Below are 16379 nucleotides of genomic sequence, written 5' to 3'. Positions count from 1 at the left end.
TTCACCACCTCAGAGAGCATTGACCACCTCAGAGAGCATTCACCACCTCAGAGAGCATTGACCACCTCAGAGAGCATTGACCACCTCAGAGAGCATTCACCACCTCAGAGAGCATTGACCACCTCAGAGAGCATTGACCACCTCAGAGAGCATTGACCACCTCAGAGAGCATTGCCCACCTCAGAGAGCGTTGACCACCTCAGAGAGCATTCACCACCTCAGAGAGCATTGACCACCTCAGAGAGCATGGACCACCTCAGAGAGCATGGACCACCTCAGAGAGCATTCACCACCTCAGAGAGCATTTACCACCTCAGAGAGCATTCACCACCTCAGAGAGCATTGACCACCTCAGAGAGCATTGACCACCTCAGAGAGCATGGACCACCTCAGAGAGCATTGACCACCTCAGAATCTGCAACATAAAAGGGTTAACATTTGATATTGTTACAATGAAATGCTGCTATGGATCCATGTCGGTTTCTATGGCTCTGCCCTCATTGTAAAAACCCCAATCACAACAGAGTTTGGGAGTAGAGAAGAGACATCAGACGTGTGATGACTCCACTGAACAAAGATCTACTTGGACATCCACTCTTTCTCTGTTCCCCTATCCTTTCATCTTCAGTCCGTTTACGAGTGGTACTGTGCCAAGTTTCCGACTCTCGATGTCTTTGAAAGTAATTGTCTTCAATGAGGAAAAAATAAAGAAAATGGCCTTCCAACAATGACTTCAGTCGTAGGTTGTGTTTTGATCGATGTAGACATATTGTCCACGGGGGATTTGACAGGATCCTTGTTTTAGATTAACTTTGAAAGAATGGGCTAAAAAGATTTGGCATAGCAACAGAGGTGACTGCCATTCTACCGAGGGGCTCTGTAGCCAGAGTATGACAAACAAGCCAGGCTTTTCTCTGCGGCTGCAGGATAACTATTCCAAACTATCCCATGTGGCTTTGCAAGCGGTGCCAATAGATATTACTGGGCTGACATTTGTCAATGTTTTCATTAAATGATCCATCGTGGTCTAATTTTGATGTTCAGGCTCAATGTTTGGTTTTGTAATAATTCAGCATTCTATATAGATGTATTGGCGATCAGATGAACAACACAAATTCAAGGAATTTCTAGGAATATACAGTTTTCAAACTACTTGAAACTCAATCCATATCAGTCCATATCTGGTTAAAAAAAAAGTTACATAAAAAAATGTCAGTTTCAACTTTAAATTCTGTATCTTACCTGCCTTTCTCTGTTTCGAGCCCTAATAACGGCATATCGTCTATCTATCCATCTACCCTGGATAGAAACCCACAGTATCTCTGGCATTCTGACACAGTAGTCGATGTGTGTCTACTGAGGTGCAGTCAGATCAACCGGTGGTGCAGCTCCCATGATGTAAAGCAACCTCTCCTCTTCTGTGATAGGTTGGCAGACGAAACAAGAAAAGTAAGCGAGAGAGAGGGAGGGAGAAAAAGAGTAAACCCTTCTCGTTAGCGATTTACTTTGCTGCATAAAAAACCCTAGCTTCCTGAGGAGCTGAGGGAGGGAGGGAGGGAGAGAGGAAGAGAAAAACAGAGGGGGAGAGAAACAGAGAAAGAGGTGGAGGGGAGAGTAAACCAGTCAGTCAGACAGAGAGACAGAGGGAGAGTAAACCAGTCAGTCAGACAGAGAGACAGAGGGAGAGGGAGTGGGGGGAGAGGGGGAGAGAGACAGTTAAATGGGGAGAGGGGAGACAGACAGGGAGAGGGGGGAGAGGGAGATAGAGAGACAGTCACAGAGAGAGACAGTCACAGAGAGAGACAGACACACAGACAGAGACAGACACACAGGCAGAGACAGACACAGAGAGAGACAGACATACAGAGAGAGACAGACACACAGAGAGAGACAGTCACAGAGAGAGACAGTCACGGAGAGAGACAGACACACAGAGAGAGACAGACACACAGAGAGAGACAGTCAAGGAGACAGACAGTAACAGAGAGAGAGATAGTAACAGAGAGGGACAGACACAGAGGGTGACAGATACAGAGGGAGACAGATACAGAGGGCAACAGACACAGCAAGGCGACAGACACAGCGGGCGACAGACACAGAGGGAGACAGACACAGAAGAAGGGAAATGGGGAGACAGACAGAGAGGGAGGGAGAGACATGGCGAGCGAGAGACAGAGAGAGATTAGTGTGGGGGGGGGAGATGGGGAGCGAGAGACAGAGAGAGACTAGGAGGGTGGGTGGGGAGAGAGTTTAATTTGCCAGCTCCTTGTCAATGACCAGTAGGACCAAACTCAAAGAAATAAGGATTCACTATGTTCTATGCCTTGGCTAGTCACCGTTGTTCAAGGGCTTTGTCTATAGACAGGATGGATGAAACATTCCCTGGATTTGTATTGTATGGAGGAGGTTGATTGGATTGGTTCTGCCCTCCTTTTTTATGAATCCTGTGTGTGTGTGTGTGTGTGTGTGTGTGTGTGTGTGTGTGTGTGTGTGTGTGTGTGTGTGTGTGTGTGTGTGTGTGTGTGTGTGTGTGTGTGTGTGTGTGTGTGTGTGTGTGTGTGTGTGTGTGTGTGTGTAACGGATGCGAAATGGCTAGCTAGTTAGCGGGTACGCGCTAGTAGCGGTTCAATCAGTTACGTCACTTGCTCTGAAACCTAGATGTAGTGTTGCCCCTTGCTCTGCAAGGGCCGCGGCTTTTGTGGAGCGATGGGTAACGACGCTTCGTGGGTGACTGTTGTTGATGTGTGCAGAAGGTCCCTGGTTCGCGCCCGTGTCGGGGTGAGGGGACGGTTTAAAGTTATACTGTTACATGGGCACCATCATCAAATACCATCATCAAAGTCTGTCTCTCTCTCTTTCTGTTTTCTCTCCTCTCTCCTCTCCTCTCCCACTCTCTCTCTCCTCTCTCTCTCTCCCTCTCTCTCTCTCCCAGCTGTCATTTCCCAGCTCTGCTGACATGAGGGCAGCCTCAGATGACACCTTTTTCCCCTCCCATCACTTTTTCTTTCTCCTTTCTTCTTTCTTTTTTCTCTCTCTCTCTCTCTTAATGTCTGTATCATCCTCTCTCTCTCTTAATGTCTGTATCATCCTCTCTCTCTCTTAATGTCTGTATCATCCTCTCTCTCTCTTAATGTCTGTATCATCCTCTCTCTCTCTTAATGTCTGTATCATCCTCTCTCTCTCTTAATGTCTGTATCATCCTCTCTCTCTCTTAATGTCTGTATCATCCTCTCTCTCTCTTAATGTCTGTATCATCCTCTCTCTCTCTTAATGTCTGTATCATCCTCTCTCTCTCTTAATGTCTGTATCATCCTCTCTCTCTCTTAATGTCTGTATCATCTCTCTCTCTCTTAATGTCTGTATCATCTCTCTCTCTCTTAATGTCTGTATCATCTCTCTCTCTCTCTTAATGTCTGTATCATCTCTCTCTCTCTCTTAATGTCTGTATCATCTCTCTCTCTCTCTTAATGTCTGTATCATCTCTCTCTCTCTCTTAATGTCTGTATCATCTCTCTCTCTCTCTTAATGTCTGTATCATCTCTCTCTCTCTCTTAATGTCTGTATCCTCTCTCTCTCTCTCTCTCTCTTAATGTCTGTATCCTCTCTCTCTCTCTCTCTTAATGTCTGTATCCTCTCTCTCTCTCTCTCTCTCTTAATGTCTGTATCCTCTCTCTCTCTCTCTCTCTCTTAATGTCTGTATCCTCTCTCTCTCTCTCTCTCTCTTAATGTCTGTATCCTCTCTCTCTCTCTCTCTCTCTTAATGTCTGTATCCTCTCTCTCTCTCTCTCTCTTAATGTCTGTATCCTCTCTCTCTCTCTCTCTCTTAATGTCTGTATCCTCTCTCTCTCTCTCTCTCTTAATGTCTGTATCCTCTCTCTCTCTCTCTCTCTTAATGTCTGTATCCTCTCTCTCTCTCTCTCTCTTAATGTCTGTATCCTCTCTCTCTCTCTCTTAATGTCTGTATCCTCTCTCTCTCTCTCTCTCTCTCTTAATGTCTGTATCCTCTCTCTCTCTCTCTCTCTCTCTCTCTCTCTCTCTCTCTCTCTCTCTCTCTCTCTCTCTCTCTCTCTCTCTCTCTCTCTCTCTCTCTCTCTCTCTCTCTCTCTCTCTCTCTCTCTCTCTCTCTCTCTCTCTCTCTCAATGTCTGTATCCTGTATTCTCTCTACGTGTGTCTTTCTCATTGCCTTTTCCTCTGGTAGCACTTTTAGGCAACATTTGCACAACACAACTTTTTTGGCCTGCGTCCCAAATGTTCCCTCCAGACCTCGCTCGGTTTCCCTTTTCTTTTCCTCTACCTCAAGCCTGCTGCTACTCTCTGACTTCACTCACATGTATTTACAGTGATATCTAGCTGTGTCCACCCAAGTGTGCTCAGGGATAGAATATCCATCTATTCTTTTTTTTGGGGGGGGGGAGCTATTTGTAAAATATTCAATGGAATCTTCCAGACTAGAACACTGTTGAGTGTATTTCAGTGTGTTGAATGTGATCCTAAAGGTTTGGTGGTGTGTTGTAGTCAACAGAGTGTATGTCTGGATCTAGATTACAATGAAAAAAACTGGTCTAGGATCAGCTCTACCAACATTAAACCTCACCTCAACAATTACAAGCAAAAACAACCACACACACCCAGGACCAGTATAAAGACAACCAACATCTCCATCTCCAAGCACCCTATTCCATATATAGTGAGCTGCTTTCAACCTGAGCCTTATGGGCCCTTATTTTTACACCGCCTCTCCAAACCAGTCAGAGTCGGACAGACGGATGGGAGAGAGGGAGAGGGAGGGCGGTAGAGGGGCAGAGAGACGGGGGGAGGGGGAGACAGACAGGAAGGAGAGGGGGAGACAGACAGGGAGAGGGGGAGGGAGAGAGACTGACACAGACACAGGAAGACAGACACGGTTTCGCTTCATATAAAGATGATTACTTCATATAAAGATGATTACCACTTTGTTAATGGAACCAAACCAAGGCCTCTGCTGAGGAGAGAAAGAAGCACAGGGAGAGTTCACTGACGAGGTAACAACATGCTGTTCTGTCTTCTACTCTTTTACGTTGCGCAAAGGGCTCTTTTTTTTGCTGGGGTTTAATGGCCGATTTTGAAATAACCATATGTGTGTTAGATCAGTACAGAGAAGAGGCCAGGTGAATCTACTGTAGGCTACCAGGTGAATCTACTGTAGGCTACCAGGTGAATCTACTGTAGGCAACCAGGTGAATCTACTGTAGGCTACCAGGTGGCTCTACTGTAGGCTACCAGGTGAATCTACTGTAGGCTACCAGGTGAATCTACTGTAGGCAACCAGGTGAATCTACTGTAGGCTACCAGGTGAATCTAATGTAGACTACCAGGTGAATCTAATGTAGACTACCAGGTGAATCTACTGTAGGCTACCAGGTGAATCTACTGTAGGCTACCAGGTGAATCTACTGTAGACTATCAGGTGAATCTACTGTAGACTACCAGGTGAATCTACTGTAGGCTACCAGGTGAATCTACTGTAGGCTACCAGGTGGCTCTACTGTAGGCTACCAGGTGAATCTACTGTAGACTACCAGGTGAATCTACTGTAGACTACCAGGTGAATCTACTGTAGACTATCAGGTGAATCTACTGTAGGCTACCAGGTGAATCTACTGTAGACTATCAGGTGAATCTACTGTAGGCTGTTCCTGTAAATATCCATATAGGACTATTGTCATCCGACTGCCATATATTCCCTGTGTATAGGAGAGGTAAGGTGACTGCTGAAGTACTACACTGGCATGTCCACACCCTGTAAAGCAGCACACCTCCCTACGTATAATATGCCTCCCTACGTATAACATACTTCACTACGTATAATACACCTCCCTACGTATACTATGCCTCACTACGTATAATATACCTCACTACGTATAATATACCTCACTACGTATACTATGCCTCACTACGTATAATATGCCTCACTACGTATAATATACCTCACTACGTATAATATACCTCACTACGTATAATATACCTCACTACGTATAATATACCTCACTACGTATAATATACCTCACTACGTATACTATGCCTCACTACGTATAATATACCTCACTACGTATAATATACCTCACTACGTATAATATGTCTCACTACGTATAAACCTGGTAGCCTACACTATGTATAATATACCTCACTACGTATAATATGCCTCACTACGTATAATATACCTCACTACGTATAATATACCTCACTACGTATAATATGTCTCACTACGTATAATATGCCTCACTACGTATAATATACCTCACTACGTATAATATGCCTCACTACGTTTAATATGCCTCACTACGTATAATATACCTCACTACGTATAATATACCTCACTACGTATAATATACCTCACTACGTATAATATGCCTCACTACATATAATATACCTCACTACGTATAATATACCTCACTACGTAAAATATACCTCACTATGTATAATATACCTCACTACGTATAACTTCCTTGCACAAACATTTTTTTGAAAGCGTAAAGCGTAAGCGATCAGGACGAGGTAGCACATTGTAGTATTTGTAATCTGTTCAGAGTAAAATGACCTTTTCTTATTTTCTCTCTCTGCTAATATGTCTCACTACGTATAAACCTGGTAGCCTACACTACGTATAATATACCTCACTACGTATACTATGCCTCACTACGTATACTATGCCTCACTACGTATAATATACCTCACTACGTATAATATACCTCACTACGTTTAATATGTCTCACTACGTATAAACCTGGTAGCCTACACTACGTATAATATACCTCACTACGTATAATATACCTCACTACGTATAATATACCTCACTACGTTTAATATGCCGCACTACGTATACTATGCCTCACTACGTATAATATACCTCACTACGTATAATATACCTCACTACGTATAATATGTCTCACTACGTATAAACCTGGTAGCCTACACTACGTATAATATACCTCACTACGTATAATATACCTCACTACGGGGCCTCCCGGGTGGCGCAGTGGTCTAGGGCACTGCATCGCAGTGCTAACTGCGCGACCAGAGTCTCTGGGTTCGCCCCCAGGCTCTGTCGCAGCCGGCCGCGACCGGGAGGTCCGTGGGGCGACGCACAATTGGGCTAGTGTCGTCCGGGTTAGGGAGGGTTTGGCCGGTAGGGATTTCCTTGTCTCATCGCGCTCCAGCGACTCCTGTGGCGGGCTGGGCGCAGTGCGTGCTAACCAAGGGGGCAGGGTGCACGGTGTTTCCTCCGACACATTGGTGCAGCTGGCTTCCGGGTTGGAGGCGCGCTGTGTTAAAGAAGCAGTGCGGCTTGGTTGGGTTGTGCCTCGGAGGACGCATGGCTTTCGACCTTCGTCTCTCCCGAGCCCGTACGGGAGTTGTAGTGATGAGACAAGATAGTTAATTACTAGCGATTGGATACCACGAAAATTGGGGAGAAAAGGGGTTAAAAATAAAAATAAAAATATATATATATATACCTCACTACGTATAATATGCCTCACTACGTATAATACACCTCACTACGTTTAATATGCCTCACTACGTATACTATGCCTCACTACGTATAATATACCTCACTACGTATAATATACCTCACAACGTTTAATATGCCTCACTACGTATAATATGCCTCACTACGTATAATATACCTCACTACGTATAATATACCTCACTACGTATAATATGCCTCCCTACGTATAATATACCTCACTACGTATAACTTCCTTGCACAAACATTTTTTTGAAAGCGTAAAGCGTAAGCGATCAGGACGAGGTAGCACATTGTAGTATTTGTAATCTGTTCAGAGTAAAATGACCTTTTCTTATTTTCTCTCTCTGCTCTTCTCTCTCTCCTCTCCCAGGGACATCATCAAGAGAATAGACCAGTCCGAGTTTGAGGGATTTGAATACATCAACCCCCTGCTGCTATCCACGGAGGAGTCTGTATGAGGGGGAGGAGACCTCCTTTTCTTCTCCCACCTGTGTCTGTCTACTGCCCCGTCCACCCCCACCCCTCTCTCAGCCAAATCAATGAACAACTCCCTCTGCCGAGGAGGAGTGGAATGGAGGGAGGACAAAGGGAGGACAAGAAATTCTCGGCTTTGCACGAGGGACGAGGCTCGAGGACACAAATGCAAAAAGGAGCCTTTTTTTCTTTTGTCGTGGATCTCCCATAACGGATTGCATTATTTTGTCGCCGGGGCAAAACTCTTTGGAGGTGGTCAACACAACAAAATACACAGGAACATTCTCAAAACTCAGTTGTTGATTATCTTCCTGTTTTTTTGGCTTTGCGGTTTTGATTGTTTCCCTCAACAACTCAATTTCTGTGTCAGCAGCACGGCAGGAAGCAACTTAATTCTGTGCCTGCCATTGTAAAACAGATTTTTACACCCCCCCGCCCGGGTGGAATATGAAAGTTCTACGACTCAGAACTTGAATTTATGTTGTAGGAAGCTCCGCTGCCTCGAGCAAAACAAGAATGTACAATGATGAAGGAAAGAATAGTGCTAGAAGTTATTCTTGTGTATTCTACTGTAGGCAGCGCCTCCAAATCAACGCTGCCTTTCTATTGATTCAAAGTGGTTCGTTTTATTCATGACCATGGATTTTGTTTATTTTCTTCAGCCAGTTTGATTTTCATGAACAAAACCGTTTTTGCCCCCACCATTTTTTTTATTTAAGAAGTGCCTCAAAGATCCAATCTACATCATGTTTCTGATTGCACTTATCGATTGTTTCCAATTCCCTTCAGCTGCCTGGTGGTTGGTCAGTTCCCTTCAGTTGCCTGGTGGGTTGGTCAGTTCCCTTCAGCTGCCTGGTGGGTTGGTCAGTTCCCTTCAGCTGCCTGGTGGGTTGGTCAGTACCCTTCAGCTGCCTGGGTGGTTGGTCAGTTCCCTTCAGCTGCCTGGGTGGTTGGTCAGTTCCCTTCAGCTGCCTGGTGGGTTGGTCAGTACCCTTCAGCTGCCTGGGTGGTTGGTCAGTTCCCTTCAGCTGCCTGGTGGTTGGTCAGTTCCCTTCAGCTGTCTGGTGGGTTGGTCAGTTCCCTTCAGCTGCCTGGTGGTTGGTCAGTTCCCTTCAGCTGCCTGGTGGGTTGGTCAGTACCCTTCAGCTGCCTGGGTGGTTGGTCAGTTCCCTTCAGCTGCCTGGTGGTTGGTCAGTTCCCTTCAGCTGCCTGGTGGGTTGGTCAGTTCCCTTCAGCTGCCTGGTGGGTTGGTCAGTTCCCTTCAGGTGTCTGGTGGGTTGGTCATTTCCCTTCAGCTGCCTGGGTGGTTGGTCAGTTCCCTTCAGCTGCCTGGGTGGTTGGTCAGTTCCCTTCAGCTGCCTGGTGGGTTGGTCAGTTCCCTTCAGCTGCCTGGTGGGTTGGTCAGTTCCCTTCAGCTGCCTGGTGGGATGGTCAGTTCCCTTCAGCTGCCTGGTGGGTTGGTCAGTACCCTTCAGCTGCCTGGGTGGTTGGTCAGTTCCCTTCAGCTGCCTGGTGGTTGGTCAGTTCCCTTCAGCTGCCTGGTGGGTTGGTCAGTTCCCTTCAGCTGCCTGGTGGGTTGGTCAGTTCCCTTCAGCTGCCTGGGTGGTTGGTCAGTTCCCTTCAGCTGCCTGGTGGGTTGGTCAGTTCCCTTCAGCTGCCTGGTGGTTGGTCAGTTCTCTTCAGCTGCCTGGTGGTTGGTCAGTTCCCTTCAGCTGCCTGGTGGGTTGGTCAGTTCCCTTCAGCTGCCTGGTGGGTTGGTCAGTTCCCTTCAGCTGCCTGGGTGGTTGGTCAGTTCCCTTCAGCTGCCTGGTGGTTGGCCAGTTCCCTTCAGCTGCCTGGTGGGTTGGTCAGTACCCTTCAGCTGCCTGGGTGGTTGGTCAGTTCCCTTCAGCTGCCTGGTGGTTGGTCAGTTCCCTTCAGCTGCCTGGTGGTTGGTCAGTTCCCTTCAGCTGCCTGGTGGGTTGGTCAGTTCCCTTCAGCTGCCTGGTGGGTTGGTCAGTTCCCTTCAGCTGCCTGGGTGGTTGGTCAGTAACCTTCAGTTGCCTGGTGGTTGGTCAGTTCCCTTCAGCTGCCTGGTGGGTTGGTCAGTTCCCTTCAGCTGCCTGGTGGGTTGGTCTGTTGGTGAAGAAAGCCATTGGAACACATCATTCATAAAGACCACAGGTCCTCAATTCTAAAAAGTTTTCATGCACCGATTTGTTCGTAAATTGTGCATACACTAAAATGTAGACTATGCCAATGTTTCAAGAGTTAAATATTTAACAACCTTCAGCTTGATGATCACAACACTATCATCTGTGGGTGAACAGAATTCTGAACTATAATGCATAGTCTTCCGCACTAAAGTCTGGGCTACTGTACGTCACTTAGAACATCTTAACAATTCCAAGTTGCCATAGTAAGTTGCCATGGTAAGTTGCCATGGTAAGTTGCCATGGTAAGTTGCCATGGTAAGTTGCCATGGTAAGTTGCCATAGTAAATTGCCATGGTAAGTTGCCATAAACAGCATAAAGATGTAAGTTAGTTGATCACCGTAGATTGTGAGTTAAGTGCGTTTTAATGAGGGAACTCGTTCTAAATTGTGCATACTCACATTTTGAGAACTGATTGAATGCTCAAATGTTGTACAACAACTCATTTTATAAATGAGGCCCCATGTCTTATGCCATTCGAATGGTTGCATCTTTAAAATGAACGTTGCGGAGCACAGTAGCCATCCAAGGTTCTGATGAAAGCATGGTTATATATGGTGAAATACAGTACAGGGCTACATCACTCCTGAATGATCGAATCTTTTAACCTTTTGTCTGCATACACTGGTGCACAATGTGACAAACTGTGTTGGATGTCAGTGACTGGCAGGCTAGTGATTTGGACTTTGACTGCACAGCAGAAGGCCACACTGATTATAATAGTTGAGGACTGGACATGGTGGTGGGGGAAGACATTGTTAAGGTGCACATGCTGACCTGCACTACACCTGACCTGTAATCAGTGAATAGGGGCGAGATAAATTAAGCTGTGGCATTGCCACAGATTAGTCGCATACTCGAGAAAACACACACACACACACACACACACACACACACACACACACACACACACACACACACACACACACACACACACACACACACACACACACACACACACACACACACACACACACACACACACACACACACACACACACACACACACACACACACACACACACTCTCTCTCTCTCTCCAACTCAGACTACAGCAGATGCAGGTACTGTTCAACAAGCATTCTCTTCATCTACGTAAGGGGAGATTCCACTTTTTCAAAGCCATCTTACTTACCATGGCAACTTACCATAGCAACTTACCAAGGCAACTTACCATGGCAACTTACCATGGCAACTTACTATGGCAACTCCCTTCAGCTGCCTGGTGGTTGGTCAGTTCCCTTCAGCTGCCTGGCGGGTTGGTTAGTTCCCTTCAGCTGCCTGGTGGGTTGGTCAAAATCAGTGTCACCATTTTGTTTTATTTATGAACTGTGTTATATGTTGAACTCAAAAGGAATACATTCACTTGACATTGTCTCGTGAGAGACCAACGGATTAACTGAAGCGGTAGCTCTTGAAATCGTTGCTAACGCTAAAGCAACGGCCATTTTAAACCCGGAAAAGTGAAAAGAATGGTTGGATCTCAATTGTATTTTCTTTGATTCCTCACATCCTCTATTCTCGTCTCCTCTCATCTCCTCAAAATGCATTAGAGCAGAAGACCGGCGGTTCATCCCAATGCAATGGAGATTCCCTTAAAGAGTATCTGTAAAAATGTTACTTAGTACATGATTTTTTTGTGTTTTACAACATATTTGCTGGTTGGATGTGCTTAATTCTGCTTTAACGCATCTCTGTAAATATCTGTAATTATTAAAAACAAAAATGTTTTTCCGTGAACTGATCTCGTTTTTGTTCTCTGCAGCCACATGAGGAAAGCATTTGATGCTCAATATTTGTCACTGCAGTTTCTTTGGAAGTAACCCTGCGATGAAATGGGAACCCCTTAGATCTCTGGTCGCTAGTTTTAAAGAATCAATACTTTTGAAATGCACATTTATAATTCATTCATAATTATTGGCAAGCTGTTTTCTCGTGTGTTAAACTTTGTAGCTCATAAAAAATTGTTCAGCCATTTGTATCTCAAGATTTTGTGTGAGAAATGTGTACTGGATGGAAACGCCTTCCTGATACTGAGTTGCACCTGGTCAGTCTGGCATGGAAAGAGCAGGTGTTCTCAGTGTATGTTTCATACAATTTGTTTTAAAGCCAGAACCTCACAGGCTGAAAATACATTTTTGCATCTACCATTTCAATTTTGAGATTTTTTGTTATTTTGGTCCATTACATTTTTGTATTTTCAAAAAGTAAACATATTTTTTGTTGTTGATAAATGTTTATTTTCTATAGTTTATCATGTTACCATCATAAAAAAAAATATTAATTTGAATTGCTTTAAAATGGACAAACGTTAATAATTTAAAAGCTAATTTCATAGTGAATGTTAGAAACTGGACTATATTTAGTAACTTACTTTGAAGAGCTGGTGATTGGCTCTAACTTGTGTACTTGTCTTTACCTGACGTTGTTTCAATAGTCAGAATCTTCCCACAATAGTCAGACTCTTCCCACAATAGTCAGAATCTTCACACAATAGTCAGACTCTTCCCACGATAGTCAGACTCTTCCCACGATAGTCAGACTCTTCCCACGATAGTCAGACTCTTCCCACGATAGTCAGAATCTTCCCACGATAGTCAGAATCTTCCCACGATAGTCAGACTCTTCCCACGATAGTCAGAATCTTCCCACAATAGTCAGACTCTTCCCACAATAGTCAGACTCTTCCCACAATAGTCAGACTCTTCCCACGATAGTCAGACTCTTCCCACGATAGTCAGACTCTTCCCACGATAGTCAGACTCTTCCCACGATAGTCAGACTCTTCCCACGATAGTCAGACTCTTCCCACGATAGTCAGAATCTTCCCACCATAGTCAGACTCTTCCCACAATAGTCAGACTCTTCCCACAATAGTCAGACTCTTCCCACAATAGTCAGACTCTTCCCACAATAGTCAGAATCTTCCCACAATAGTCAGACTCTTCCCACAATAGTCAGACTCTTCCCACAATAGTCAGAATCTTCCCACAATAGTCAGACTCTTCCCACACGCCAACTAACTTCTAACAGTCTCAGCTTCAGAAGCGTGTTGTGTGGTTATCCTTTAGATGTATTCTCCAGGCTTGCCCAGAGGGAATTGTTGATATGTTGTAAAGCTTTTATTCTAGATAAAAAAAAAATGGGGGGGCGGAAAATGAGGCAAAACGCATTTTACGTCTTTAGTATTTTACAGAAACAAAGATGAAAACAGTATTTATCCACAGTCTGCTCTGGGCAAGTCCGGACCTGGAGTGTCTTAACAAAATGAAACCAAGATATTTAGGCTGACTTCATCCAGTGTCTAGAAAAATGTATTTGCGTGACATCAAATCAAATCAAAGTTTATTTGTCACGTGCGAAGGAATACAACAGGTGTAGTAGACCTGACAGTCAAATGCTTACTTACTTACATGCAAATATGTGGCAGCGGTAGTGGTGAGTCACTTGCATACAGGACACATAAGACTGTTTGCAACCATAGAGATGGGAAGAGGGCACACCTCCTAAATTCTTTATGGCAAGTGTGCCCTCTATCCATCTCTATGATTCCATCCTTGTGCGTGATGATAGGGTGGTGGGGGGGAGGAAGATGTGGGACAGGGACAGGCCCTAACACAGGGGATGGACATCTTACCAAGGGCGGATGCAGGTTTTTACTCCAGCCAAGCAGTATCACACCAGATTCTACTAATCAAACAAATAGTAAAAATTTGAAGGCCTACATTCACTACAGTCTATCACGACAGGAATATGTTCATTATAGGAAATGACTTCCCGACCTGACATGTATTACCACAACGTCTATCACACAAGTACGGATTTGTATTGAAATGATGCTGTCAACGCTCCAAACAACTGTGGAACTGAACCTGAAACTTTTTATCTCTTCCTGAGCTTCAGTGGTTTCGGAAATATCCCAGGACCGCAGCTTAAAGGAAAAGTCCACCCAAAAGCTATCTTTTGGTATTTGTTTCATTAGTCCATTGTTGATATAGTCCCATTGGGTGGACTTTTCCTTTAACTTCAGACTGCTACTGCTGCTGCTCTCCTGCTGGGCCCCTCGCAAAGTTTGGGTCTCATGAATTTTTCACATTATTTTTTATTTGGCCTGTTTTAAAGGCCTGCTGAGATTCTCTCTCTCTCTCTCTCTCTCTCTCTCTCTCTCTCTCTCTCTCTCTCTCTCTCTCTCTCTCTCTCTCTCTCTCTCTCTCGCTCTCTCTCTCTCTCTCGCTCTCTCTCTCTCTCTTGTTCCCTCTCTCTCATTCTCTCTCTCTTTCTGCCGGAGGGTAATGCGCGGCCAGGGGGTCGTCCAAAGAGACTCACTGAGAAAAATAAGAAACTACAGCAGTACTTTCTAAGACGTAGCCACCTGTCTCCTCCTGCATAAAGGATGATAGTAAAAAGCTTTGGAGCACCTTAAATGACATTTTGGGCAATTAAAGCTAACTCAGCTCCACCATTCATTGAATCAGGTGGCTCATTCATCACAAAACCACTGATATTGCCATTTACTTTAATGATTTTTTCATTGGCAAGATTAGCAAACTTAAGCATGACATGCCAGCAACAAACGCTGATCAAATTATGAAAGACAAGCATTGTCATTTTGAGTTCCGTAAAGTGAGTGTGGAAGAGGTGAAAAAATGATTGTTGTCTATCAACCATGACAAGCCACCGGGGTCTGACAACTTGGATGGGATATTTACTGAGGATAATAGAGGACCATATTGCCACTCCTATTTGCCATATCTTCAATCTAAGCCTACTAGAAAGTGTGTGTCCTTAGGCCTGGAGGGAAGCTAAAGTAATTCCGCTACACAAGAAAGGTAAAGCCCTTTTTACTGGCTCAACCAGCCGACCAATCAGCCTGTTACCAACCCTTAGTAAACTTTTGGATTTTTTTTGTTGTTGACCAGAAACAAATAATAGTTTACTGTAAACAAATTGACAACAGACTTTCAGCATGATTATAGGGAAAGACATTCAACAAGCAAGGCACTTACACAAATGACTGTGGGAGCTGTTTTGTTAGACCAGTGTGGCTTTTGACATTATCGATCATAGTCTGCTGATGAAAAAACGTATGTGTTATGGCTTTACACCCCCTGCTATATTGTGGATACAGAATTAGCTGTCTAGACAGAATACAGTGTTCTTTAATGGAAACCTCTCCAACATAATTCAGGTAGAATCAGGGATTCCCCAGGGCAGCTGTTTAGGCCCCTTGCTTTTTTCAATCTTTACTAATGACATGCCACTGGCTTTGAGTAAAGCCAATGTGTCTATGTATACGGATGACTCAACACTATACACATCATCTGCTACAGCAAGTGAAATCACTGCAACACTTAACAAAGAGCTGTAGTTAGTTTCAGAATGGGTGGCAAGGAATAAGTTAGTCCTAAATATTTAAACAACTAAAAGCATTGTACTTGGGATAAATCATTCACTAAACCCTAAACCTCAACTAAATATTGTAATAAATAATGTGGAAATTGAGCAAGTTGAGGTGACTAAACTGCTTGGAGTAAGCCTGGATTGTAAACTGTCATGGTCAAAAAGTGTTAATACAACAGTAGCTAAGATGGTGAGAAGTCTGTCCAAAATAAAGTGCTGCTCTACCTTCTTAACAGCACTATCAACAAGGCAGGTTCTACAGGCTATAGTTTTGTCGCACCTGAACTACTGTTCAGTCGTGTGGTCAGGTGCCACAAAGAGGGACCTTTGAAAATTACAATTGGCTCAGAACAAGGCAGAATGGATGGCCCTTAAATGTACACGGAGAGCTAACATTAATAATATGCATGTAAATCCCTCATGGCTCAAAGTGGAGGAGAGATCGACTTCATCAATACTTGTTTTTGTAAGAAGTGTTGACAAGCTGAATATACCGAGCTGTCTGTTTAAACTACTAGCACACAGCTTGGACACCCATGCATACCCCACAAGACATGCCACCAGAGGTCTCTTCACAATCCCCAAGTCCAGAACAGACTACGGGAGGCGCACAGTACTATGTAGAGCCTTGGCTACATGGAACTCTATTCCACATCAGGTAACTGATGCAAACAGTAGAATCAGATTTAAAAAACAGATAAAAATACCCCTTACACAGGCACAGACACATGATAAGACACACTGTATTGTACATACAGTTGAAGTCAGAAGTTTACATACACCTTAGCCAAATACATTTAAACTC

General features: G+C 44.4%; 1 protein-coding gene across 1 annotated transcript in view; it reads left to right on the top strand.

Annotated features, from left to right (window-relative positions):
* LOC129829601 (protein kinase C zeta type-like) overlaps positions 1-11914 on the top strand; it is a gene marked incomplete at its 5' end in the record, with an annotated part of 87821 nt that extends 75907 nt beyond the window's left edge. Inside the window, one exon of the mRNA XM_055891386.1 lies at positions 7879-11914. Coding sequence (XP_055747361.1) covers positions 7879-7966 — 88 coding nt within the window. The remainder of the gene's footprint in view (positions 1-7878) is intronic.
* Positions 11915-16379: the final 4465 nt, after the last annotated feature.

The sequence above is a fragment of the Salvelinus fontinalis genome, chromosome 31 (assembly GCF_029448725.1).
Source record: "Salvelinus fontinalis isolate EN_2023a chromosome 31, ASM2944872v1, whole genome shotgun sequence".
NCBI lineage: Eukaryota > Metazoa > Chordata > Actinopteri > Salmoniformes > Salmonidae > Salvelinus > Salvelinus fontinalis.
The sequence above is the reverse complement of the archived record's forward strand: the minus strand, read 5'-3'. Positions and strand labels throughout refer to the sequence as shown.